General features: G+C 39.2%; 7 protein-coding genes across 12 annotated transcripts; 3 read left to right on the top strand and 4 right to left on the bottom strand.

The window, feature by feature from the left end:
- The first annotated feature begins 313 nt into the window (after window positions 1-313).
- Window positions 314-7,352, top strand: CG13101 (uncharacterized protein). Of its 2 annotated transcripts, none has more exons than NM_164841.2 (7): window positions 314-450; window positions 1,154-1,296; window positions 4,884-5,138; window positions 6,103-6,328; window positions 6,400-6,519; window positions 6,582-6,765; window positions 6,829-7,352. In NM_164841.2, the coding sequence occupies exons 3-7, from the start codon at window positions 5,028-5,030 to the stop codon at window positions 7,142-7,144; spliced, it is 957 nt and encodes a 318-aa protein (NP_723433.1). In that variant the 5' UTR covers window positions 314-450; window positions 1,154-1,296; window positions 4,884-5,027; the 3' UTR covers window positions 7,145-7,352. The 2 variants fall into 2 exon arrangements, with proteins under 2 accessions (NP_723433.1, NP_609264.1); NM_135420.3 differs by having other exon boundaries at window positions 314-385; window positions 6,829-7,224.
- On the bottom strand, window positions 3,754-4,527 carry CG18662 (uncharacterized protein). The gene is made up of 3 exons (NM_144304.2): window positions 4,403-4,527; window positions 4,167-4,331; window positions 3,754-4,109 (listed from the first exon to the last, which is right to left on the bottom strand). The coding sequence occupies exons 1-3, from the start codon at window positions 4,452-4,454 to the stop codon at window positions 3,886-3,888; spliced, it is 441 nt and encodes a 146-aa protein (NP_652561.1). The 5' UTR covers window positions 4,455-4,527; the 3' UTR covers window positions 3,754-3,885.
- A 2,405-nt stretch (window positions 7,353-9,757) lies between the features above and the next one.
- Window positions 9,758-14,666, top strand: CG9541 (uncharacterized protein). Of its 2 annotated transcripts, NM_135419.3 has the most exons (9): window positions 9,758-10,276; window positions 11,650-11,961; window positions 12,127-12,269; window positions 12,649-12,831; window positions 12,904-13,012; window positions 13,103-13,406; window positions 13,469-13,685; window positions 13,756-13,920; window positions 13,990-14,666. In NM_135419.3, the coding sequence occupies exons 1-9, from the start codon at window positions 10,255-10,257 to the stop codon at window positions 14,383-14,385; spliced, it is 1,851 nt and encodes a 616-aa protein (NP_609263.2). In that variant the 5' UTR covers window positions 9,758-10,254; the 3' UTR covers window positions 14,386-14,666. The 2 variants fall into 2 exon arrangements, with proteins under 2 accessions (NP_609263.2, NP_001260273.1); NM_001273344.1 differs by having other exon boundaries at window positions 10,210-10,276; window positions 12,904-13,406.
- On the bottom strand, window positions 14,559-17,651 carry CG18088 (uncharacterized protein). Of its 3 annotated transcripts, none has more exons than NM_001273343.1 (3): window positions 17,177-17,651; window positions 16,810-17,107; window positions 14,559-16,413 (listed from the first exon to the last, which is right to left on the bottom strand). In NM_001273343.1, exons 1-3 carry the CDS (start codon window positions 17,614-17,616, stop codon window positions 15,160-15,162), a joined length of 1,992 nt encoding a protein of 663 aa, NP_001260272.1. In that variant the 5' UTR covers window positions 17,617-17,651; the 3' UTR covers window positions 14,559-15,159. The 3 variants fall into 3 exon arrangements, with proteins under 3 accessions (NP_001260272.1, NP_609262.1, NP_001260271.1); NM_135418.3 differs by having other exon boundaries at window positions 14,927-16,413; NM_001273342.1 differs by having other exon boundaries at window positions 15,143-16,413.
- Window positions 17,652-18,150: 499 nt separating this feature from the next.
- On the bottom strand, window positions 18,151-20,229 carry CG32984 (uncharacterized protein; the record flags this gene model as incomplete). Its single annotated transcript, NM_176000.3, has 3 exons — window positions 18,151-19,411; window positions 19,473-19,758; window positions 19,817-20,229. The coding sequence occupies 3 exons, from the start codon at window positions 20,227-20,229 to the stop codon at window positions 18,158-18,160; spliced, it is 1,953 nt and encodes a 650-aa protein (NP_788014.2). The 3' UTR covers window positions 18,151-18,157.
- Window positions 20,230-20,565: 336 nt separating this feature from the next.
- CG32985 (uncharacterized protein) lies at window positions 20,566-22,653 on the bottom strand. Its single transcript, NM_175999.3, has 3 exons — window positions 22,244-22,653; window positions 21,898-22,183; window positions 20,566-21,831 (listed from the first exon to the last, which is right to left on the bottom strand). Exons 1-3 carry the CDS (start codon window positions 22,645-22,647, stop codon window positions 20,587-20,589), a joined length of 1,935 nt encoding a protein of 644 aa, NP_788013.2. The 5' UTR covers window positions 22,648-22,653; the 3' UTR covers window positions 20,566-20,586.
- A 178-nt stretch (window positions 22,654-22,831) lies between these two features.
- CG9525 (uncharacterized protein) lies at window positions 22,832-25,931 on the top strand (the record flags this gene model as incomplete). 2 transcript variants are annotated; one of them, NM_001273341.1, is made up of 2 exons in its annotated part: window positions 22,832-23,223; window positions 23,281-25,931. In NM_001273341.1, 2 exons carry the CDS (start codon window positions 22,832-22,834, stop codon window positions 24,866-24,868), a joined length of 1,980 nt encoding a protein of 659 aa, NP_001260270.1. In that variant the 3' UTR covers window positions 24,869-25,931. The 2 variants fall into 2 exon arrangements, with proteins under 2 accessions (NP_001260270.1, NP_609260.1); NM_135416.2 differs by having other exon boundaries at window positions 22,832-24,901.
- Between the last annotated feature and the right edge of the window lie 25 nt (window positions 25,932-25,956).

The following is a 25,956-nucleotide window of genomic DNA, read 5'->3' as shown; positions in this document are numbered from 1 at the left end:
AAACCAATTGGAAGTTTTTTATTGAAAACATTAATAAAGTCATTAATATTGTTGTTGTTATAGATTCCAGAGACATTAAATAGTAAATAGTATTTTAAAGTTAACAAACACATATTTATGTTACAAAATCCCTGAATTGTTTTCTCTGTACAGCTTCTCTCTTTCTCTCTTGGCTCTGCCGTAAAATACATGTGCGAGCACACCTGCCTGCGTCGACGTCACCGTCGGCTGCGCAGTCGCCGCCGCGTCTGCGCTTACGATATTATATCGTAATACGGTAACTCCAGGAAAACAGCAAAACGGCAAGCTGCGATCAGTTTTGATTCTTACTTCGCAGCGAGAAGTTGTGATTTTCTCGATCCGATCTCCGCATTTTAACCTTTTGGTGTGTTAACTTAGTAGTATTAACATGGTTTTTGCTGTTATTTCTATGGCCGTTCTGGTGCATCGGTGCGTGAATGTGAAGTGATCGGAGGGTGTAATACACAAAGCAGACTACAAATCCGCTCATAGCAAACAAACAAACAAGCTCGAAATGGCTGGATACCGTTATGCAAAGTTGTTGTTGCTGTTGCTGTGGTGACCCAAATAGAAATTACCAACCGGGCCAAAAAAATAAAAGACAGTTCAAGCCAACAACAGACCGCGTTTATAATCGACAAAGTACATGGCGAAAAAAACGATGAAAAGTTTGTGCTATTTGACAAATTGGCAAATTTAAAAGAAAACTAATAAAGATAGAAAAATAGCAAAGATTTATTCGAAGAATTCGTGTTAGTTGGCTGTATGTGCTCGGTTAATTTAAAAGGCAAATAATTGAAAAACACAAATTTACAAACTAAATACACACCTGAAATAAGTTATTCTAAACAAGAAGATAGATTTATTCTATTCCATTGCTTGCTAGATTTGTTAATCAAATTAGTTATTAGAGTTGGAAATATGTACTCATCTTAATGATTTATTTAGAACTGAAAATAAAATCTTGACGTTAGTTTCTTTTAGTTCAAGGCCCTGCAGTTTTTTTTATTCGGATTTCTTGTGAATTTTGCGTTCTTAGATGTACATATATTACAATAGAGTTTCTACTTTTGTGGCATTAGGTTTGCATACATATTGGCTCATTGAATTTACGATACGCTTGAAATTTTAGGCACGTCCCCAAAAAACGTTAATGAAAAAACGAGCCAAGTGAGCGATTAAAAGTTTCCTGTTCACCAAATAACAACAAATCCAAGGAGCGGCAAGCTAATTTGGACAACAAAATTAATCACAATATAAAGTGGTAATTTGAAGGTGAGTTAAGCCATGTAAAATCTGCAAAAGTGGTCTAAATAGTCTGTAGTGTTAGCTAATTAACCGGTATGCATTAGCAAACTGGTTAGTCGGCATTTTTCTGCGGTTTACGCCGGTTAGTTTTAAATTAATAGTGAATACATGGCAATTCCAGATTTGTTTATATTTATATTCTCACAAATATTATAAATTTATTAGCACTTTACTACTTCGCTTCCGCTTGATTAGCGAGTGAGATAATTATTTTCTTACACTTTCAGTTATTGAACACTGACCTCGTTCAATTCGATAATGACACCTAGCGGAAAACCGGATCTGTTTCGTAACAGAAATTGATCATTGAGAATATTGGGGCATAAGTTGATCATGAGCTATATACAAAATTATAAGGCTTTTTAAGTAAGAATTGAAAATAGCGAGCACTCTTATCTGTATGTATTTGTAAGATATTTTAGCCAAATAAACAAAATTGGCGAAATAATCATAATTTGGCACTCTGAGTTTAATCAACAATCCGCAGACTAATTATATTGAGGGCTCCAATCACCAATCAGGATTTATCGATTGGCTAATTAACGTCTAAGAGTGGTCGATTAAAAACTTAAGAATTTTTATGATCATTTTCGATTGGCCTTTGGACCAAACTTTTGGACATCCACTTGAAGTCCATATGAAAGTTTCGATTGGCTATGATTAACATTAACATAAGAAATGCTTTCAATGGCGTTGAACTCTTTTGATTTCACTTTCTATTGGAGTGATTGAAATGATTGTGTCTGCTGAATAGATGACGTGTCTTATCTAATCGAGTCGATCTTGATGAGGGAGTAGATATCATGGGAATCTAAACTCTTCGGCTTGCCATTCACTCGAGTGGTTTGACGGCATTCGAGATGAAAATTTATTTACACAGCTTGTAAAGGTCAACAAGTTTTATTTTTTTAAGTTCAATGTGGTACAACCTCAAGAGGCATAAACCTATATATCATTTTGGTTACAGTGCGTTTCATTAATAAAGGGCATTTCAAAAATGTGACTCAAATATGCTTCAAAGTTTTATCGTACAAAAAAATTATGCTGGAAATAATAAACGGCTTGGTAATTATAATCAAGTGTGAAAATCATAAGGAATACTCAGAAAAAAAAACAGTAAAAAAAATTACAAACATTTATGAATCAAACTACGTTTTAGCCTTACCATTTCGTCACGCAAGTCAAACATTTGTAGGCTGAAGGTAGTTTTTTGGCATATTTTGTTGACGAAAATGAAGCTGAAGCGACAGTCGAAAAATCGTGTAAATAAAATGCAGACTAAACAAGACACCAAATTGTCTTGGCCACCAAAGTGGATGGCTCACTGTTTGTTAACTGAATTAGCCGCCCTCCTTCCCTCACCATTTGGGTTCGTTAAAAAGATTCATTAGCGTGCCATGCGAGCAAGTTCAGGGACAATGAACATCGCACTCGAAAAATGTTTATATCAGAGTTATACTCTAGAGAAGTAATTATAATTTAGACGGCTATGGCGCCACGTTTGTGTAAAACCATCGCGCGATTGCCGTGAAAACTATGACTGAATACAATTTTAGGGTCTAGTGTTGCGGACAGAAAAGCTGTTTGCGATTCTGGTCTTGACGAAGCATATGCCGCCTTAATGAATACTTAGTCCGTCTATTGATATTTAGCCTTTTATTTAAGCACAACAAGCTAATTACTGTATTATTGCATCATTAAATGATTTTGAGACCAAGGTTAAAAAAAAACTTTTGAGCTTTTTGAGCACTATCTTATCGGAAATGCTGAGGTTGCTAAGGTGTAATGAGGAGAAAAACAAATATGTTTTATCTAGGCATATGCCATTATGGCAGATTGCTGTAAATATTCTTTAAAGCCTAAGTACTTTGTTAATTACTTAGCTCTTTTATTGACATCCTACCTCAAGGAACGTTTTTTGTAGTTGTAGTGAGCTAAGTGGGCTACTAAATTATTTTATTGGGTAACCTTATATTCAATTTTTGCAATTAACAATCAACCGATGACGGGCAATAAACTGCCGAGGGTCTCTTTTTGTTACCCTCGATGAAGCGAATAATTATTCACTGAATACATAATAATAGTGCGCTCAACGAAGCGAATGAACTGTGTGGTAAATTGATCCATAAATGATGCTACCCCCAGCGTGCCAATTTATATAATTATATGAATATTCAGCCATACAATAGTGGCATTATTAGCACGATTAAGCAGTCTACTAGGCTTCAGCTCTTGAACCTTCGAAACTTGGGTTTCGCATTTTGCACACTAGCCTGTAACCTTTTTGGGTCGGCTTAATCTTAAAAACAGGGAAGATTTAACTACCCATTATGGTTATGGCTTAGTAGATAAACTAAGCAAACAAAAAATGGCACAAACATTGGTCAAAGGTTCAGGGATAAATGTTAAATGGAAAACCTTATTACGTATAGTCAAATTTAATTCAAATTTACGTAAGCAATGCGCACACAGTCGTAAGACCAAAATTTGTAAAAAATATGTCGAGCCAATAGTGAGTGTTTCTTAAAACAGAAATATTGGTCAGTACACATCCTTCTAGGGCTCCATTCCACCAGATTCGGCATCGATCTTGTGATCGGTATAGATGGGTTGCAATATCTCACGGGCAGCTTCGTGATCAGCTTTTCCCAGGGCCTGTGATCTTCCATACAGCTTGATGTACTTCTTTTCCTTGTCGTGAACCAAGTAACCACCTCCAAGACCCTGGGTGCACAAGCCCATCGACTCAGCCTCCTTTTTCAACTCATCGTATACATCAACTGGGAAAATGAAAGAATGATTGTAACCTTAAGGTCATGAGAACTATCTTAACTCACGATGGTACTTGGCCTTGGAAAGGCTACGAATCACCTGCTTGGCGCTACCCATTTCCCCATGGATATAAACGTGGGCCATCATGTACTTTGATTTTCCACTTTCCACCTTGGCAACAGGAAAAGCGACTAGACTTCGCATTGGCTTCTCACAATAAAGTCGAGCCGCTACATTTACATATGTTGTTCCATGGTAAATAGGATAACCCACTAGTCATTCAGAGTAAATGGCTACTTACCTTGCATCATTGGCCGCCAAACGGGTTTAAGAAATTTTCCAGCAAACTCCATGTCAAAAAAAAAAATATTTTTGCTTTTTTTCTTTTTATTTGTGTACTAGCTGTCGACTATACTGAGAATGAAAAATAAATAGCCTAACGTCTCGGAACAAGCTCGATGAGTGTTTTATAAATGTTTACTTGGGTTCTGAAAATTGTTTGCTAAAATAATATTACTACGACATAGATGTTTATAAATAGAAAATATGAAATGAAAAGCATATCCATCTATAGTAAACAAATTTATTCTTATTAATACAATCAGATTGTTTATAGCTCCACGTCAAGATATAATGTTCTTTAGTTTATATTGTATTACAGGCAGCCATAAACTATTGCATTCTGGTGTGTTTATAGCTAGGCAATAATTTTATGGTCCCAAATATAATTAATTAAGTTTATTTTTCTGTTTATTAAAACTGTAATTTCCCTCTAATTATAGTGAATCGTGATAAGCACTATACAGCTGCGCGGAGAATGGAATCGCTGAGTACGATTGGTATTGCATAATCGTGCTGGGAATCACTGCTTTCGCAAAAGCTCCAAACCAAATATAAAATCAGCATCTTAAGGGCTCAGAAGCTAGATGAGCAGGATGAGCAAACTACAGGTGATCGTACACCCAGTGAAGAAAGAGTTCCAGCGCAAAAGCTGCGGTTTCGACCATGATACCCCCGATGATTTTGTCAAGTCTCAGGTAAGAATTAAATAAAGGTGGGAAGGGGGTGATGGGTCAATTTAAATAGTTCAATGAAACGTTGACGACAGTACAAATAATCGCGTCCTTGGGCCTACGAGAAAAACGCCTCCACTCGTCACGCACCTGAGCAGGTGTGCTTCTATTTGCTTTGCACTCAGGTCAATGTACACGGTGGGCATATAAAAGTGCAGGCTGTCGATACTATAAGATAGCTCTAGAGATCAATCTGGTTACACTTGTCAAAGGTCTTTAAATTACATCGCTGTATTAATGTCTCAGATTCAAAGTAAAAGCTTACTGTTAAATATAAAACCCCAAAGTGAAGTATTTTATAACATGCAATACCGACTTTTCTGTTGATCATATACTTTGACGTTTTACAAAAATTTGCTATTTTTATACCTTACCCAAAAAAATGCCAATTTTTTTTTACATAACTTGACCGAATCGAATCTCCTTTAGCATTCGTAAAAGACATTGGCCGTTTTACCATTTTGTATGGGGCTCACCTTGAGCATTTTTAATGACTTCTTTTATTCAGAGTATCAATAGAATGAGGGGCCTCTGAATACGAATATATATGCACAAACTGATATATATGACAGTACACTTTGACTTGTGTACACCGATTGCTCTGGCATTGTAAATTACTGGATTGAAATATTCATAAGCAGCAAGCCGTTACAAATTGTGTGGCAAGTCAAGTAAAAGCAATACTTTAAACATGCGACAGGTACAACAAATTGCGCTTCTCACTAATGGTGACCTTTAACCTTTCTAATACACAAATTTGGAAAGGCTAGGTGTATGATTAAAAAAATGCACAAATGAATTAGAATATATAACGATTTATTAGAAATATCTAAAATGCAGTTTTCAGTAAAAGTTTGGCTACACTTCTTAAAGATTTTAAGCTACCAATATTTTATGTCAGTTTTAACAATTTAAATTTCCATTGCAGTGGCAATCATGTACCAAGAGTATGGCCTATTTGTTTTATCGCTGGTTCATGGCCATGTTCTTTGTGGTCGTGGTAATAATCTCAATGTGGCCAGAAACGGATGATGCAACCAGTTATTGGCTCTACTTTATCTACATGACCAACTGGGGCATATGGATGTGCATGTTGACCAACGTCTTGGGTGCTATTCTAGTCACTATATGGCATTATCATCCAGAATATGCGGGTGAGTACGACATGGCTATATATTATAAGAACAAAACAGTTTGCTAATATGCATGGTTTTATGTACTCCAGATAAACTGTTGAATATGAAGAGCTACTTTAGCTATTTTCGCTTGTACTGGGGTATGCACATCATATCTCTGGTCTTGTCCATCGTCATCACCATCATCTACTGGAGTATTCTATATGATGGTAAGTTATTCTTACACTCAGGTTGCCATATCATATCATTGACTGGTTTGCGTTTCCTTTAGCTAATGAAAGCGCCTTGGATGCCACAAATGTACTCACTCATGCATTCAACTCGATTTGCATGTTCATCGATCTGTGGATTGTAGCTCATCCCCTGCGTTTGCTGCATATATTTCTGCCAGTACTATTCGGAGTTGTGTTTGCCATCTTTTCCTATATCTATCATTTGTGCGGTGGCATTAATAAGTGAGTTTTTATCTATAACCACATAAAATGTGATACGATTTAAAGATATGTCATTCTCTATAGGAAAGGCAAACCTTATATCTACTATGTGATTGACTGGAGCAAACCTCAAAATGCCTTCACCACGGTAGTTGGCGTACTTTTGTTGTCCTGTTGCATTTATGTGCTGCTCTTTGCCTTCTTCAAACTGAGATTATTCCTCCATCGACGCTGTCGAAATGCAAATTTCGTACTGCCCACCAGTGCGAAATCAAATGGTCAAACTAATGGATTAGACGATAAATCCGGAAATGGAATTCAGCACTCACCATCTCGCATATCAATGGTATTGGGCAATTTCGCTGGCTATGAGAATCAGGCTTATTTGCCCACTGGCTAACTGTCGAATAAAGGCTAATCGTTGAAGTGCACAATTTAGTCGGTAGTATTTAGTCAAATCAACTTGTAGAATTTATGACCAGTGATATTATATTATACTGTTTTATGTTAAGTAAATAAATTCGTTCTGCGGAGTATTGTTGCTTAACGGCATTTGAAGGTAAAACCCGGTCTATGTCCTTCGGCGGAATCAATATTTATACTTAAACAAAAAACATGCTTAAGAATTCTGATCAAAAATTCAAATAGTTAAAAGTTCGAAAAGGAAAGCATGAATGTACCCAATAGCCATCGGGGTTTTTCAATTCGTTTGACACGCCCGCCTTTGGGAACTTCACAGTTGATAATTAAGAATTTATATCTGACCATATCAGGATGGCTCAAGGTGCATGGGTATCAAAAAAAAAAAAAAAAGAAATTCTAAGCCAATTAGTAGTGTGGCTGGTTGTACGAGATGTGTAAATATTTTACTCAAGCCCCTAATCACCTTTGAATGGCCGCATTAGGCCCAAATAGGCCCTGAAGGACATTCAGTTCAGAGTTAATAAACCGGCAAGGACTGAAGTAATTCTGATTGTGGGGCATCTATTTATAAATGCTCGCTCAGGTGCCAAGAGATTTTCATTGTTAGTTTCATCCAATTATATAAATAGATCAATTCAACTTAACGGAACCCTTGTTTTTTAAACCAAATGAGTTGTGGCTTAAGTTCAAATTATGACAAAATAATTATTTTACATGACGTACTGGTATATATCATCAATATATATCTCACCCTTTTTTTTCGGATGTGCTCAAATAATTTATTGGACAGCACATATAATTCGATTGTTGGTGTTTTCATAATTTCTCATCCTTTCAACGCACTTTACGCCAACAAAGGGTCTCCTTAGCCAGTGTCCTTAATCACAGATGTTCGGTTCGAGTTGCTTAACCCTAAGTTGGCCGCCCCCGTCTGTCATTGTGTACACACGTTGGCCAAAACGCGTAGCCTTAATTAAGCTTGAAAAGGGGATTTAATAGCCAAAGGACCCGCCCAGAGGGCCCAAGGACGAGCACGGGACACGAGCTGCGGCTGTTCCCCAGTTCCACTGCTGTGGTCATTGCAAGGATTTGCCTTACGCATAAGCTGGAAAAGCAAACCCAGAACTGCTGGTCAGGTGTGGGTTCAATGTCAATTGGTTCGTTGGCTGGTGGTTCGTTTTGGTCAATTCGGCTGTTGTTATCTTTGTTGTTGCCGTCCTTGTGTCGACGGCACATGACATGTCACAAATTCCAAGAAATTAGGCGTCGCATCTGTGGTTGTCCATGGATCGATATGAGACCAATTTGATCGATATGAAGTTTCCTTGAGCTTTGAACTTCTTCGAGTGTCCTTGACGGGTCTATTACACCTGTTCCCTCCGTCCAGTGTCAACTTCAAAAAACCCCCAGCGAATCCAATAGAATTTTAATTGAACACATTTTGGAAATTTTGACAGCTGTCCACACATTGCGTCTAGTCCTCCCCCCTCCCTCCCAAAAAAAAGAGGTATCATTGAACTGCAACCAGAAGTAAACTAAATAATTAACGTCAATTAATAGTGTGAAATATTAATTGAAGGCACGCCCACTGCACATCTAACAGCCCAGTGTTCCAATTCCCAACTACTGTATAAGGAATCCAACCCTATGTCACCACTCGCCGCCCCACGGGATTTATCAATTTGGGGCTCTTGTCACTGTGGGTCGCCATGACTGCGCAATTTATCCGCCATCGATGTCATGAAAGTGATTTACAATGAACACATACCCTATGGCAGACTCATAATGGGTGAACACACTTTCGAAACGAACCAAATGACATTTATCATAACTTCAAATTATAAAAAATATTTAATTATTTATTTATTTAAATTTAGAAAATGAATTTTTTTATAACTTACAAGGAAAGCTTTCAATGTTAAAAAATATCTTATATCCAAACTTATATTGTATATAATTTCGATCATTCAGCAATATTTGCTTAAATGCAGAAATCAATTAGTTTAAATCGAAAATCTTAAGTCTTGGAACTGTAACTATTTTTTTGAACCACATAATCTGGGTGTATATAGTCTCTTGACTTGAACAGCTGCAAGTCTAAGGATTTATTTACACCTATGAAAACGGAAGGCTTACCGCCAACAACAAACGGCATAGACGACAGGACACCAGCACGCCAGCACGGAAAACAAAACAAAAAAAACCTGGAAAATGTTTTAAAAACCATGCCACATACGCGAGAGAGCCCGCACATGTGTGTGCAGGATGTATGAGAAACGCACCGCTGGTTCCAGGACACAGGACACTTTGTTTGGAGCGCATAAACAAATGGCGGCCCATGAATGACACAGACATGTGAGGTGGATTTCTGATGGGGGCACATAGGTATTCTAAGGTCGTGCGTGAGACTTCCAATCGGGCAGGACAAGGAAATCCCGACCACCCACGCCAAACTGGAACTGCATTGGTGGTATGAAACTGCTGGAACCGCTGCTCATAAAGTATTCATTAATTGGAATAGTGACCAGGGGAACCGGTGCTCGTAGAGCTAAAAACCGAGCCAGTTGTCAATTCTGAAACTCAGTTTCGTTTCGGACGTTCGTCGAGTTGTACGTGCTCGGTTTGTTGAACTGCACAACCGCTGAACCGCTGAACTGCTGAACTGTGGCACCGTGTAGCGCACTCGGAAATCGAAAATCGGTACACAAATCGGTCGAGTTCGCGGCTAATGCAGGAATCAAAACACTAAAACCGGCAACGTCATGTAGTTCGTTGTGGTGCGTGTTGCCGACGATAAAGCGCGAGAACAAGTATCCCAGAGATACCAATAATAAATGTACACATATTTATAATATATATCGAGCGAATTTCACTCACGGTAGTCATGGACAGTCGAAGTTATAGAATGCAAAACATTTGTGGAATTCTAAACAATTTCCATTGAGAACTGATCCTTCTTCTACTTTTTATTTTCAACGAGATAATCATTTTAAAGTTGCAAGTGTGTGGGCTAGAGTGTGTGTGGGTGGTGTGCGGTAGGGAAAACACTATTGCGAAAATTCAGCTATACTGGCCACCGAATGGATAATGGGTATTTGTTTAGACACAGGTGAGTAATGCCACATGCAGCAGATTTGTAATCAAAGATTAGCATTGCCTCTCCACGGCCAAAGATAACAAAAAGAACCCTAATGAGTCGCGCAGGCGAACACGACAGGTGAAACACGGTATAGAAACTTCATGGGTTTTTGTGACCACGAATTTTCAATGGCAATCAATTAAAGTCGGTCTACATGTATAGAATAGCTTCTAGCTGATCACTGAAAAATATTAACTATTTTGCAGCATACTTTCGGGATACCATTGTTGGTTACATGAACTATATAAATTTAAAAGCAATATAGGAACAGAAATAAAAATTGACTACAAAATGATCCCCATATCATAACGTAACTCTTTTTAGTCTCGGTGACATATTCAATTGACCACAACTCAAAGGACAGTTTCAATTGAAATTACTGCAATCACTTTGCTTGAAATTTATTGAAAGAAAAAACAATTATCTGTGACAAAACGTTGCTTTTATATGTGTACACCTAGCGTTATATCAAAATCGAGACCTTGCCCAACGGTATAATTTGTATCGGAACTTGGACTCTTTTGGCCTCCATGGCTGCCAGGTCCTTGGACATGTTCGTTGACCACCGAAGCTAGTACACATAAATCCTGAAACTAGCGTCACGCACAAAAACAAAAAGAATAGCGATACAAATGGGGAAATCCCCGAGACGAAAAGGGATAGCAACAATAACAAAACATGTCAATTAAATAAAACTGCAGGAAAATCAATAAAAATGTCACAAGGACTGAACTGGTTCCGCGGGTGGGCAGACGTAAAATTTCTATGGGGAAATTTAGAGGGGTATGTGTACGGTATTGAATGCTATGGAATCGCCATGCTGCAGCTGATTTTCCATGAATGAATTCAGCGGTGACGCCATTCTATACTAAACACGGTTGCCATACAATTAAATAATTGTTAAACATGTTTTAATGATGGGCTTTGCGATTTGTTTCGATCCCTAGCTCCCTTCCACCCATCGAGTGCGTGTGGTTTCTGTCACTAATTTCCTACTCCTGGCAAATTGCTTCCGGCCTCGGTGAAGGCTGGCTAATGGCTAATGCCAACTTGGCACGTTATGTCTGCCCTTGCCTTTTTCCGGTCCCCGGTTTCCTTGCGCTAACTTGCCAACACATCCGGTTTCCGGTTTGAAAAATTTCTGCGCTTTTGCCGAAGTCAACTGTTGCTTCTCCATGGGTTTTAAAAACACTTAACTAATGAGATACAGTCCATTAAATTGCCTGTAAAAATCGGAGAATTGGTATATTATTGCTTTCTATTGAATATTTAATTTAAATTCCGTATTTTAGACCGATTACATTTTATTGTAAATTTAAAATAATTTATTTAAATATAATTAGATGCCAGCGCGGCACAAGATACCGGCGAACCAGGCAACGATTGGAATCTTACACGGAATCGAAATGGCCAAAATGCTGGCGATTTGGAGGCCGCTGCGGCGGCAGGACGATTGGGTTCTACCAATGTCGGCGCTATCGATATGCAAAATGCTGGAAAAATCAAATTCGATCCGCCCAAAGTGCCAGTGATATTTGTTTTAGGCGGCCCCGGTAGTGGCAAGGTCACCCATTGCGATACCTTCATGCAGGAGCGACGCGGTGTAACGCACATCAATATGATGGATCTCCTCCAGCAATATGCAATGGGCAATGGTAAGATATCTGTGGTAAATGAAGACAGAAGGTATATACAAGTATGCTATTGAGGAGAGACAGCTGTTGTTGCAATATAAACTACTTTATAATATAGTGCTGCATACTTTTAGACACTTTCGACGTAATCCGTTGCCAATTGTCTATTAAATGATTTGCCCACAGACATGCAAGACTTTTCACAACTGTCGTCGAAAACAGTCACTGAGGTGCTGATGTTGGAAATGAAAATGGCTCCAGCTGCCAAAGCATACCTGATATCGGGATATCCACGCTCCATGCGCGACGTTGTCGAGTATTCTGAAAAGGTAATTTTCCACGCAACCGACTATTTTTCGCTGTCTTCCCCACCAGCTCACCCAATTATTGTGAAGCCATTTTGATTGCCGCACTCTTTATTTGCCCAGTAAATTGCTGCTGAACTATTTCAACTAATTAACTGGCAAATGAGTCGGCGACAGTGTGTTTATTTGGCCATAATTCCCATGGATTTACGGTGACTCCTATATTATATATGCAAGTGCTAATTGGACAGACTGGGTGCAAACGGCACTTGGGGAGTTTCAAGCACATGGCGTTAACTATGGTATATAGACCTACATATTGCATAAGTAGGACATAACAATTTGGAGTCATAAATAAAAATTAATCTTCTTTGATTGGTTTTTTTTTTCTACTTCCTTTCAGATTCAAGTCGTGAATGGCGTGATTCTTATATCCTGGCGCCAATCGGTTCTACAAAAGCAAATCGATTATGGGGCCAAATTAGGTCATGTAGTACTCTCCTTAGCCAAAATGGAATTAGAAAATTTCTTTAAAAATGTGATGCCAGTCGCCGATTATTTCGATCAGAGCGACATGTTGTTGGCCGTAAGTATTTTGTGCATTGCAATAATGATCATATCAATAATATATGTTAATTGCTTTCTTTTTATTTTACAGGTAAATGGCGAACGTGCGCCCACAGAGGTATACAAAGACTTTCGCACCGCCGTCCTCGATATACTGAGCACCCTCGAGAACCAAGAGGCCGTTATGAATGGAGTTACAGGTATGGGCAGAGGGATACATGATATACCCGGCAGTATAGTTAGCGTAGACACCGCACCAAGTCAAGCCCAACAAGGGACTCAAATTGCAGAAGACAACGACGTTACCAATGCCTCGGAAACTGCGGGAACAGTTTTGGCCAGAGATTTGGCGATCGAACGGATGGATGGTGGGCCAAATGGAGCCGTGACAGCTCTGAAAACGGGCACCACCAGTGCGGACGATGACAGCGGTGTTGTGGTCACTCAGCAGCCAAAGTTGCGCCAGGCTGCTGGACCAGACGAATCCGGATCGGATTTGCCACCTATTATATGGGTGATCGGCGGTCCGGGCAGCAACAAGGCCACACTCTGCCTCAAGGCTGTGGGACTAAATCCTGGCTGGGCTCACATCAGGTATGTTGCATTGGATGTGCTCATTATATAATTTTGCTTAAACTGGCATACTACTTTTTAAGTGTCGGTCGTCTTTTGCGCAATATCACGGACTCTGCACCACGTGCCAATACGGAAAGCTTCGCCGTCAAGGAAGCCTTGGCCGCTGGGGATATGGCCCCAGAAAAGTCGCTGAATCAGCTGCTGGAAACCAATCTGCGCCAGTTACGGGATAGAACTGGAATTATCGTAGATGGTTATCCCAGAAACCTGCAGCAAGTCAAGTACTTTGAGAACAAGGTAATCTATATGATGGCTAAATCCCAATTTAAAAGTAACTTTAATTTACTCCCTTTTTTTTATTGCTTAGTATAAACAACGACCGCCTATTATCCTGCTGGATTGCTCAAAACTTCAGTTGGGCCGAGGACGTATAGATGATACGGTTTCCTCCTTTCGCCGTCGCTTGGAACTCTTTCGTGAGCAAACTCTGCCCATGCTCAAGATTCTGGATACCAGTAATCGTTTGCAGATTGTAAGTAACCAAAGAACATTCCGAAAATAATAAATGATTTTTATACAATATATATAAATATATTGACAGGTTGATGGAGACACGGATAGTCCATCAGTGCAGCGCGAATTCGAGCGTCTCATCCGGAATCACATCCAGCGTTTGTTGAACAAAACCGATGATATAGACGACTCAGCCAACTTGGGTAATCAAATGATGCGGAACGAGCAAACGGATGCCATTCTACACGATCTGGAGACCAATGTGCCAGGCGCCGTGCCCACAATTAGTCACCACGTGAGCATGATGAACGGTCATCTGAAAAATCGCGGAAGCGCCGTGGGGAGTGGAAAACCCCACGGTCAGATGATGAACGGACATGTTCCCGGCAGACCCGGAACCGGACCCGTTGGCCAACCTGCACCCGTCGATTTCCGGCACATGCTGGAGGAGGCCGAGCGATATCCGGTCGACTCATATATGTAGATGTAGGCTTAAAGGAATCCGTAGTGCAGACGGATATTCAAGTTTTATATAGTTTTCTAATCAACCTATACTAAGCGTACTGTTAATGCTGATTTGTTGAATTATCGATAGTAGTTCGGGGGACCAATGCGTAAGTTAGTCCGTCTAGATTAAGAGTTAGAAGAATTCAATTCAATACTTTATTTCACTAGACGAGTACCGATTTAGAATAAGAGTGCGTTAGGGGTAGACTTTAGAATGTACGATTTTAATAAAATCACAAGAGTTGAAAGTTGCTCAAGAAATTTATTATAATCCGCTACTTTCTTCGAAAAAAGATCTGGGGGACAATTGACCTTAACCGATTGCGGTGTTGCATTAAATGTTGCGTATCTTGGTTAACAACGTTGACTTCAACAGAGCCAATCTGGTGGATGGGATTTCCTTGCCTTTCCGGACTATTGTGATTGCGCCATTCCAAAAATTATAATCTTTCTTATCTTCATCAAAGTCTCCAGTATCAAATTCGACATAAAATTTGATAAAAGTATTTCAACTAAATACTTTTCTGACGAATGATTGATGTTATTAGTCAACTGATACCAAAAGTTTGGTTAACGAATTCTCTGGAATTTATATAGCACTTCATTCTCCTAAGCTGTCGGTTGGCCCTTAAAATTTTTTATAACTTGTTCATCTGGCTTGGGAATGCTGCTAGCAAAGGAATGCAGTTGAAAACTTATGTAAGGAGTTTTAAACTAAACTTAAACTTTATTTTGTACATAAGAGACTTAATCAGTGGAGGTCACTAAAGCAAATACAATATAGTTTTGCAAGCTTATCATCGATGCATGTGGAGTCTTCCTTGTATGAATTCGTTCTGCTGATTTTCTCCACATTTACTTGAGCATTTTGGGTGGAATTATGGTATACCACTGTGGCCTGGAAGTCAGCACTATTCTGCTTCACTTTAAACTTAATACGATAAACCGCTGTTTCCGATTCCATCAGTGTTTGGTGCCAATCGATGTTAAGACCGGTTTTTATCTCAGTCTTATGCACATAATTTAGCGTCAGATTGCTGCAAAGACTGGTTAAGTTCTTTTGAACGAAATACTCGTTCATTCGATCGATCACACTGTGGGCAATAGGAGTCGTCCAATCTTGTCCCGAGATAATCTTGTAGGGTTCGCAGGTGCACCAGTGCTCCTCAATGCCGGCTTCCGAACACGTTCGACCCTCCGGCAGGGGATAGAATAGCGACTGACAGGTGGGGCAATCGAAGGACTTGGGTAACTCTCGACCATCTGGGGTGCCTCCAATCTCTATGATATGTTTCAGCGTATTGTGAAGATCAAAGTTGGAACTAAGCCTGTGCTGATTCAACTCCAGTGCCCTTACATAAGATGGATATGTTTCACGAAACCACGGGGGCAGATATATAAACATCATGGGCAGCCGCTCCTCCAGAAAGCCCTCCTTCAGATAGGTCAAATCGCCAAATCTGGTTCCGTGGTCGGCGAAAAATATCATTATCATTTCTTCGAATTGCCCATCCGCATGCATATCGATCAAATCTCCCAGCACCTTTTCCTGCATTGCTGATGGCATAAAGGGATCATCGTGACTGAAGTGATTCGACCAAAACATTCCCCAAATTGGTCGATCGTGAACAAAACGCTTCGTGAACTGTAGGCCATAGTCGTAGATATAACGATTCGCTATCCGGCGACCCAAACAGTATCGCATGTAGTCATGTTCCGGCAATCGGTACACATCCATTTCGGACTCCAGTGCTCTAAGCAATGGGCGAAAGTAATAGTCCATCGGCTTTTTGGAAAAGCCGGGCTTTAGGTAGTTGAAATGATTCGAGTTACTCTCGTCCTCCGCGTATCCTGTCAAATAGCTGGCATTCTTGAAATACTTCCATATCATTGGCATCTCGTCCAGGCAGCCCTGTTTATCCGTATCGCAGACATTTTCCTTAGCCGTACTAGCTGAATATCCACTGAGAATAGCGAGTATGTTGGGGAATGAGTTGTCGGCAACCTGAAAAAATATTTTTTTAACTATTAATGACACCATATTTCAATTGTAACTATAAAATCTTGTATTTTTTTAAAGTATTCTTGTCTTACATATGTATATTTATATTTTCAGATGGTTATGATGTTTCAGATAGTTACTCAACACGTCTCTTATCTAAATAATTATTTATCTTATCTGATGATCAAAGATATTTACTCTCGATGGGCGGCCGTTGTCGCATGGCTGCCGTAAAAATGGTCAATATTTAACAATATAAACAGTTGTACTTGTGGTTGCTTTATTAAGTTTTAGCGATATAAGCATGCATTTAAATAATGAGAATGGCCGTTATTGCTTCTAACAAATAATATTAAGTAATATTTAAAAAAGATATATATAATATACTTATATTCCTACCTTATTGTATCCTTGCATCTCGTACCATCCTGGGCCCTGTAGAAAGTTAAAAACCTTGGGCATAGTGCGTCTTAAGTTTATTCGGGAAAGAGAGTCGATACCGTACATTATCACGCTTGGCTTCCGAGCTGCCCTGGGTCTTATGGAGTCCTTGGGCAACGGCCGATGCTGGATGAAGGCGAAGGCGTCCTTCTGAAGGACAACTATCGGATCATCAGCCGTCTGGCACTCGACGATCATTCCCTCCACATGAACTGGCACCTCGTAACCACTCGTGAAATATTTTTTGGCCTTGAGACTGCGAAATATTTGTTGATGAATGACTAATGTTTTTCAAGCAGAAAAGGGGGGTTACCACTTGTCTTACTTGTCGTAGGTATCTGCAATCTTTCCATATTTGATTTCGCGGTAAAAGCAATTATAGTCCTTGTCTGTGAAATTAAGCAATTTTTGAGCGACTTCATCGTCGATGTGCAGAATATGCCGTTTGATAATTTCATTGTATGTTGTTGATATGAGATCGGTCTCATTCGAGCAGGTGATTAGTGTTTGCGGTTTGTACAACTCCATGGCTTCGTCGTTGAAAGGATCCACATAGGGTATATGGCACTTGGATGTTTTCACAAAGAATTTCTGCGGTTCAGCCTTTACCGAAACTCGAGAAAATCGCGTAGTAGGCGGATATAAATCATGATTTGTATTCGAAGAAGTATTCGATGAATATATTAGAAAAAGCACGATGGTCAAAAAGCAGCACAGGGCGAGAAACTTGTAGAGCGAATAGCTGGAACAAATTCTCAACTCCATGGTGTTCCTTCGACCACATTAACGACGCTACTGAGACGAAGTGGAAGAGAATACCACTAAATAAGAATAGCCCGGGCTTTGTTATCATTTCTTATGAATGAACCACGTAGTTATTCTCGTAAATTTGTTCCCGAGCCCACTCTCGAACTTCTTCACCCATCGGCTGTCAAAAACTGGAATGTCAAGCAGCACGAGCAGTGATAGAGGGCAGGTTCGGGAATTTTGGGCAAACACCACGTAGAAGTGCAGTGCAGTTCGATGAGTTCAGTCAATTCTTTTTGTAGAAAAAAAAAAAAACAATGTTTAAAGTTAGATTAGCTTTAAGTTCTAATCCTTTATGAGCTGCTCGCTAAAGCGAACGTACGTTTTTAGGTCTATAAACCTGTTGACGGAAGTCATTATCTTACAAGTATTTGCAACACAATTGAAATAGCTTCCGCAAATATACTTCAAAGTTTATAGTTTAGTAAATTAGTAAAAAGAAACTGCAAGTTGAAATATATATATATATATATATTACATACAAATATTACTGGACAATTCATGTGCTTTCATTGTTTCTTAACTTTGATAGGCATATGCAGAATAACTTTTGAATATTATCGTCTAAACAGCTCGCATCCGGTCTGTATATATTAATTCGGCTGATTAGTTCCACATTGATCTGAAGCTCTTCGGTTTTTCTGTCGTAGAGAACGGTGGCAAAGAACTCAGCCAAATTCTGATGAACCTGGAATTTGGTATGATAATGTCGCAATCCCTTTCCCAGACTTACGTGTTCGTCGCTCTCTGTTATTCTTACTTCGGTGATGTTGACTAACTTCAGGGTGAGACTGCTACATAGATTCTGTAGGTTATGATATTGAAGGAATTGGTTAATGCGATCGACCACCAGTTCGGCCATGCGCCACGTCCCGTGGTCCTCCTGGACTTCCTCGTAGTTGTGGCAGGTACAGTAAGCCTCCGGTATGGCAGCCTCTGAGCAGCTTCGACTTTCTGGCAATTCGTAGAATAGCGACTGACACTGGGGGCAGTCGTAGGACCACTTGGTATCCTCCACCAATCCTTCAATGTTTATAATGTGTTTCAAGGTATTGTAGATGTCGAAATTGGAACTCAACCGATTCTGATTCTGGGCCAGAGCCTCCACATATCGGGGATATTTCTCACGGAACCAGGGTGGTAAGTAAATAAACATTATGGGTTGTCTCTCCTCCAGAAACGATTCCCTCGTCCTCATTAGGGGACCAAAGCGAGATCCGTGATCCGAGAAGAATATCATAATCGTATGCTCGAATGATCCATCCTTCTCGAAATTAAGCAGGTCGCCAACGATTTTGTGTTGCATGGCCGAGAGCATAGAAAAGTCATCGTGACTGATGTGATTTGACCAAAAAAAGCCCCAAATGGGACGATCGGCCACATAGCGTTGCATAAACTGGCGGCAGTAATCGAAGATATAGCTATTGGCAAGTCGACGACCCAGGCAATATACCATTTTACAACCTGGACAATACAGTTTAATAGTTTCCTTTTCCAGGGCATCCAAAAGGGGACGAAAGTAGTAGTCTGTGGGCCTACTCAAAAATCCTGGTTTCATATAATTAAAAATATTGCTAAACACTGTATCCTCCGCGTAGGCTGTTAAATAGCCGTTCTTTTTCATATCCTTCCATATGAAGGGTATTTTATCTAAACATCCTGGTTGAGTTGTATCGCATATTTGATTTTTCGCCGAATTTGGGGAGTATCCTGTTAGGATGGAAAATATGTTCGGATACGTATTATCAGCTACCTGTAATAAATCGTAAGTCATAAAATAACTTTTCGACTATTGGTTTTCATTAGTTTCGAACCTTATTATAGCCCATCATTTCGTACCATCCTGGAGACTTTAGAAACCCGAACACCACGGGCATCAGCCGTCGAAGATTCGTGCGAGAGACTGTATCTATGCCGTACATTATTACACTAGCCTTTCGATCTATATCCAAGTTCGGAGAAGTCTTCTGGTATTGTACAAAAGAGAAAGCGTCCTCTTGCAGGATGCGCTTCTCGTCCCCTGACCTACACTCCACCAGCATTCCTTGGACATTCAAGGGTACTACATAGTCGTGAGTGAATTTAGTTTTTTTTCCCATCCTATTCAGCATAAGAAAACCATATAAAAACTCAAACTAACTTTATAGATAACATTTACCTATCGTAGTGATCCGCGGACTGTCCGTAGGTAATGTTCTGATAGAAGCAAGCAAATTTATTGCTCTTTGACTGCGACAACTTGTGAAGCACTTCCTCATCCACATGCAGGACATACTGTTTTAAAATGGAATCAAAGTGTACTGTAACCAGATCACTTTGATTGGAGCAACGTGTGAAGTTTTTTGGCGTGTACAATTTTGTGAACTCGGCATTAAAGGGCTCCACGTAAGCCATTTGACAATTTGAGCTATTTACATAGAAACGTTTTTGGTTTTCATTGTATTTAATTGTCAGCACATCGTTCACCCCGTAAGACGTTATCTTCCACACAATTAAGAGGAACAAAATAAATATGCACAAAATACATTTTTTATATGACACCGAAGTAAAAGTCTTCATTTTCAACATCATCTCAATTTGAAAACGTAAGTTAAATGCTCAATTGGGACTATTAGGACAGGAAGGTAATGACTGTATTTTTTAATTCAATATAAATTCCTGAACCGAGTGCGAAGAACTATGCCCAACAACTGACTTGGATCGGCTCCCAGAGATCGCAATCGATAAACAAGGTATACTATATATAAACAAGGCATAGTATTGTAGAATGAAAACGAATAAACATGAGATGAATATCCATCGACTTAGATAATAAATGTTTACTTTTTTTATACTCGTTAATGGGGCAATAGCTTTGTTTAACACAATGTAAGTTTTGAAGTAATTAATATAGTCTCAGCTTGTTTTATTGAACTTCCAAGTATATTTTTACTTTATTATAGCTCGCAGCTTTGACAAGCAAACGCAATATAACTTTTGAATCTTATTGTTAACGCACTCTGAATCGGTACCATACATATTAGTTCGACTGATGAGCTCCACATTCATTTGGAGCTCTTCTGTCTGCTTATCGTACAGAACGGTGGCAAAGAACTCAGCCAAATTCTGATGAACCTGAAATTTGGTATGGTAGTGTCGCATTCCATTCGCTAGATCGACGTCCTTATCATCCATTCTTACTTCGGTGCTGTTGATTACTCTCAGGGTAAGATTGCTACACAGATTCTGCAGATTATGGTAATGAAGGTATTTGTTCATGCGATCAACAACCAGATTGGCCAAGCGCCAAGTTCCTTGATCTTCCTTGATTTCCTCGTAGTTGTGGCAAGTACAGTAAGCCTCCGGTATGGCAGCCTCTGAGCAGCTTCGACTTTCTGGCAATGGGTAGAATAGCGACTGACACTGGGGGCAGTCGTAGGACCACTTGGTATCCTCCACCAATCCTTCAATGTTTATAATGTGTTTCAAGGTATTGTACAGGTCGAAGTTGGAACTCAACCGATTCTGATTCTGGGCGAGAGCCTCCACATAGCGGGGATATTTCTTCCGGAACCAGGGTGGCAAGTAAATAAACATCATGGGCAGACGCTCCTCTAGAAAAGCTTCTTTCGTGTACATAAGGGGACCGAAACGAGCTCCGTGATCCGAGAAGAATATCATTATGGTATGCTCGAAAACCCCATCCTTTTCAAAACTGAGCAGATCTTCTAGGATTTTGTGTTGCATGGCCGAAAGCATAAATAAATCATCGTGGCTGTAATGATTCGTCCAAAACATGCCCCAAATAGGTCGATCGGCCACGAATCGTTGCATAAACTGGCGGCAGTAATCGAAGATATAGCTGCTGGCAAGTCGACGCCCCAGACAATATTTCATTACGCAACCCGGGCAATATTGGATAAAAGTTTCATTTTCCAGGGCGGTTAGAAAAGGTCGAAAATAATAATCGGTGGGCTTCACTGCGAAGCCTGGCTTTGCATAATTGAAGGTATTCGAGTGCTCCTCATCTTCAGCATAAGCCGTCAAATAACCGTCTTTCTTGAAATCCTTCCATATAAAAGGTATTTTATCCAAACATCCATCAACATCCGTGTTACAAATTTGAGTCTCTGCCGACTCGGGTGAAAAGCCAGTGAGCATAGCGAATATGTTGGGAAATGAATTATCCGCGACCTAAATTATGAATATTTGAAAAAACTTTTAAGTAATATTATCATATAAAATAATACATTTAATGACCTTATTGTAGCCCATCATTTCGTACCATCCCGGAGACTTTAGGAACTCGAATACCATGGGCATCATGCGGCGAAGATTGGTCCTTGAGACGGTATCTATACCGTACATAATAACACTGGCCTTTTTAACTGGCTTCACATTCTGTGGTGGATCCTTGTATTGCACAAACACGAAGGCATCTCTTTGAAGGACTCTCATTTCGTCAGCTGTCCTGCACTCCACCAACATCCCTTCGACATCCAAGGGCACCAAATGATTCTGACTGATTTTTGTTTTTACACCTTTCCTGTATTTAACGAAACAAAATTGTATAGCAACCGCATCTCATGTAAAGCACTCACATTACCCGTCGTAATGCTCCGCTGATTGACCATAAATAATTTTCTGATAAAAACAAGCAAAGTCATTCGTTTTTGACTCGGAGAGCTCATGTAGTACTTCCTCATTTGTATGGAGCACATATTGATTCAATATTTTATCGTAGTGTACAGAAATAAGATCACTTTCATTTGTGCACGGTATAAATGCCTTTGGGTGATTGATTTTCAAAAACTCCGCATTAAAGGGATTCACATAACGCATTTTACACTTTCCGGATTCGACATAAAATAGTTTTTCCACTTCCTGAGAATCCCGTGCACTAAAGTTTTCATCGACTCTTGAGGAATTCATGCTCCACAAGCATATTAAGGTTACAGCCAAAAAACTCACAATAAGTCTTTTAAATGAGTATGAAATAGACCGGGCCATTGTAAGTATTTCAGTCAACTAATATTTTAATATACACTCAAAAACTGGCTAGGCTACCGTAAAGAAATTGATTTCACGGTTAGTTTTCGTTTTTTATCCTATTTAAATCAACTTGGAAGGAAAACGTTAAAACCAACTGGCATGCAAATTATGTGTGAAATAATTAGTTCAGTTAGCAGTTAGAATGAAAACTTCGAAGACGCTGATTTTCATTATAGCCATATTTCTAATAAGCCATTTGTCTCTGAGTAAGAAGAGAAACTCGCAATTTAATCAAGTCCAGCATGAGCACTATATCAAGACATCAGAGTGCCATATACCATATATCAATAAACCATTGGAAAATGAAAAAGGAAACATAAAAAAACAACACACAATTTGTTCCAAAGATGAAAGTTTGATAAACCTTCGTTTCGACGAGAAATCCCATCAATATTTATTGTATGTAAATGATCATGTGGCCCAGCTAAAACTAAGATCTATGAAAAAGAAATCTCCCAACCTGATTGGATACAATTGCAGTTATCGTGAGCTCAAAAGGTTAAATCGCGACTATATCGTTGATGCACCTGTTGTGTATGTATGCTATTTAACAGATCGAAGTCTTAAATTTGAAGATCAATTTTTATACAGCCTTGGCGAGGAAGTTAAATTTTGGAATGGCTATATTGTTCCCCCTTCTGTGGAGGGGATGCGTGCAACTTGCCGAAATGAACTGGCAGAGGATCTACAATCAGATACTTTTGTCTTAGTGCAACCTCCTAAGACATATGCACCACTTATTTCTTGGCACCGCATACCGAATGTTTTATTGATTGGATTCGATGGCATTTCCCAGATCAACTTTCGTCGCAACTTTCCCCTTGTATTCAATCAATTAAAAATGCAGGACTGGTTCAGAATGGACGGATACACAGGAATTGGTGAGAACACCCAGTCCAATTTAATGGCTTCACTGACTGGCTACAGTCCTCACACTTTGATGAATCTCAAATGCGATTCGAGTGTGATTGGTTGCCTTAAAACTGTTCCGCTGATATGGAAGCATTTCAAAAAGAAGGGTTTTATAACAGCCTATGGCGAGGGAATTTCCAATTTGTTTGATTCGGAAAAGTATGGGATTTTTGAAGGTACCATTGACTTTTATGCTCGTCATAAGAATCTTCAAAGTTGCATTGATAGGCGATTTAATATCAAGCATAACTACGACTATTGTGAGGAATTTTTAAAACGACATGCTAACACCAACCGTCCTTTTTTCGGGGTTTTCTTTGGAAACGGAATAACCAATAGATCTTATGATAATGCCAGAATACAAACTGAACTGTTGGATAAAGTAAAGAAATTCAAGAAAATGGGTATTCTCACTCAGTCAATTGTCGTCCTATTCAGCTATCCTGTGTCATCCGTAAAAGAAAAGAAAACGAACTTTTCTCAAGAAGATTTACCAATTTTGTATATTTGGCTACCACCTTGGTTTAAAGCATTCCGTCCTGAAATAGTTCAAGCATTAAGGATCAATAGTAAACGTTTGACTTCACCATACGATCTTCATCTTACACTGCAACACCTCTTGGAACTGGGAGAACGTTGGCCTCGAGCGGTGGACAAGCTGGTGGATTGCCCCACTTGTCAAACCCTTTTTGCTCCTGTTCCCGAAAATCGAACCTGTTCAGATGCTGGCATAGGAGAATCCCAATGTCCATGTGATAGCTACAAGCTGCTTAGCTCCAATCAGATGAAACAATTGTCTGTGGGAAAGCAAATTGTGCGCAGTATAAATGAATTCCTTAACCATCACAACTTGCATGAGTTGTGCCATAATCTTACACTGAAATCAGTCAAAATGGTGTTGCAACGAAAGGATAGAAAATTATCTAGTGGCAGCACCTATAGAGCATATTTCAGTGCCAACCCAAATAATGCAGAATTTTCCACAACTATCCGCTACGCTAATAATCGCCAAGAACTGGAATATATAAATGTGGAGTCCATAAACCGATTGAATAACTATCAAAATGACTCGAGTTGCATGCGAAGATTGCGAGGCAGAAAGTTTTGTATATGCAAGAGCCAAATACTAGAAAATCACAGCACTTCAGAGGTCACAAAATTAATACCGAATAAAAATAAAATAGATGATAAATTATATGAATTACCAGACATGCGAGAAAACGACCAAAACATTGAAACATTGAACATTGAAGTTATTTCGGTGTAACTAATGATAAATTTAGTTATCTAACTATATACTTTTGGGTTATAATCCAAGTGATTTGAACAATATAAGCTTAAAGCACTAGGTGCCATCCATATATCAACATTATTAAAACCAGGGTTATCTCAATTTTACCTTCTCAGGTAAACCTTGCTAAAAGCAATCACAGATAGTGACACAATCAGACCCATAAGTTACTGAGTTATCCATTTTACCATTATCCGGACAGCTCCCAGTCACTCTTGTTCTCGACTGGAATGGGACAATTTCATTGTTTAAAAATTTAATTGTTATCTACTTCAGCGTGCATACGTATGTACAAGCCAATGCACAATATTCACAATATGTTTCTACTTTGACTTATATACAATACATTGACCTATAAAATGAGAATAATTTCTTAAATCTACAACCAATGTAACACCTAGAAGCAAATAATGTCAAACCCATATTGAATTCAGCCTGCATTTACGTTGCAAAACTTTCCACCCTTACAATAAAATAATTGACAGTAGATAAGATTAACAGTGCTGTAAATCCCTAATTTATTTGATATCTAGAACTCTCAAGTCGCTTATACTAAGCGGGATGCGTCAAGAAATAATTTTATCTTTGTTTGCATGTAGGTGAAAAATGACAGGTGTCACACAACACTGAAGAACTTTGTCGTCGGACCCCGGAAAATAAATCTTATATCTTATATCTTTATACAATGCTATTAGCTATGCCATTAGTTTGCAAAGCGGAAATGAAAGCACTTATCTAATTCTTGGGACTGCGGAAGTTGTGTTGGGTCCCATATTATATATCCAATCAATATGTCGAATCGTCAGATAAATTGATACTTGTGCCCAGGTTGAAAGCCAGAACTTCTGCCTCATGATTGGCCGCTTATCATTTGAAAGGCTATGTTTTGTCTACTTATTAACATTGTTTACTAATTCATTATGATAATGGGCCGTCGGCGACTATCAGTATCAGTTCAGATGAGGACAGGCACTCCCGAGGCACAGTGGCGTAATTTAAAGTTTTCACTATTATATTTATATAAATTATATTGCAGTTTATTAGGACCTAAAATCAATAAACTA

The sequence above is a fragment of the Drosophila melanogaster genome, chromosome 2L, assembly GCF_000001215.4.
Source record: "Drosophila melanogaster chromosome 2L".
In the NCBI taxonomy this organism is placed as follows: domain Eukaryota; kingdom Metazoa; phylum Arthropoda; class Insecta; order Diptera; family Drosophilidae; genus Drosophila; species Drosophila melanogaster.
The sequence above is the reverse complement of the archived record's forward strand: the minus strand, read 5'-3'. Positions and strand labels throughout refer to the sequence as shown.

Bases quoted from the DNA above. Each gene is read 5' to 3' on its own strand.
- CG18662 (NM_144304.2), bottom strand. From the start codon at position 4,454: ATGGAGTTTGCTGGAAAATTTCTTAAACCCGTTTGGCGGCCAATGATG. The intron at 4,332-4,402 runs GTAAGTAGCCAT...ATGTAAATGTAG, and splicing joins TTGGCGGCCAATGATGCAAG to CGGCTCGACTTTATTGTGAG. The intron at 4,110-4,166 runs GTGAGTTAAGAT...TCATTTTCCCAG, and splicing joins TTCCAAGGCCAAGTACCATC to TTGATGTATACGATGAGTTG.
- CG13101 (NM_164841.2), top strand. From the start codon at position 5,028: ATGAGCAGGATGAGCAAACTACAGGTGATCGTACACCCAGTGAAGAAA. The intron at 6,520-6,581 runs GTAAGTTATTCT...CGTTTCCTTTAG, and splicing joins CTGGAGTATTCTATATGATG to CTAATGAAAGCGCCTTGGAT. The intron at 6,766-6,828 runs GTGAGTTTTTAT...CATTCTCTATAG, and splicing joins TTGTGCGGTGGCATTAATAA to GAAAGGCAAACCTTATATCT.
- CG9541 (NM_001273344.1), top strand. From the start codon at position 10,255: ATGGGTATTTGTTTAGACACAG. The intron at 11,962-12,126 runs GTAAGATATCTG...ATTTGCCCACAG, and splicing joins GCAATATGCAATGGGCAATG to ACATGCAAGACTTTTCACAA. The intron at 13,686-13,755 runs GTAATCTATATG...TTTATTGCTTAG, and splicing joins TCAAGTACTTTGAGAACAAG to TATAAACAACGACCGCCTAT.
- CG18088 (NM_001273343.1), bottom strand. From the start codon at position 17,616: ATGGAGTTGAGAATTTGTTCCAGCTATTCGCTCTACAAGTTTCTCGCC. The intron at 17,108-17,176 runs GTAAGACAAGTG...AATATTTCGCAG, and splicing joins ATTGCAGATACCTACGACAA to TCTCAAGGCCAAAAAATATT. The intron at 16,414-16,809 runs GTAGGAATATAA...ATATTTTTTCAG, and splicing joins AGATGCAAGGATACAATAAG to GTTGCCGACAACTCATTCCC.
- CG32985 (NM_175999.3), bottom strand. From the start codon at position 22,647: ATGGCCCGGTCTATTTCATACTCATTTAAAAGACTTATTGTGAGTTTT. The intron at 22,184-22,243 runs GTAATGTGAGTG...CGTTAAATACAG, and splicing joins TCAGCGGAGCATTACGACGG to GAAAGGTGTAAAAACAAAAA. The intron at 21,832-21,897 runs GTCATTAAATGT...TTCATAATTTAG, and splicing joins AAATGATGGGCTACAATAAG to GTCGCGGATAATTCATTTCC.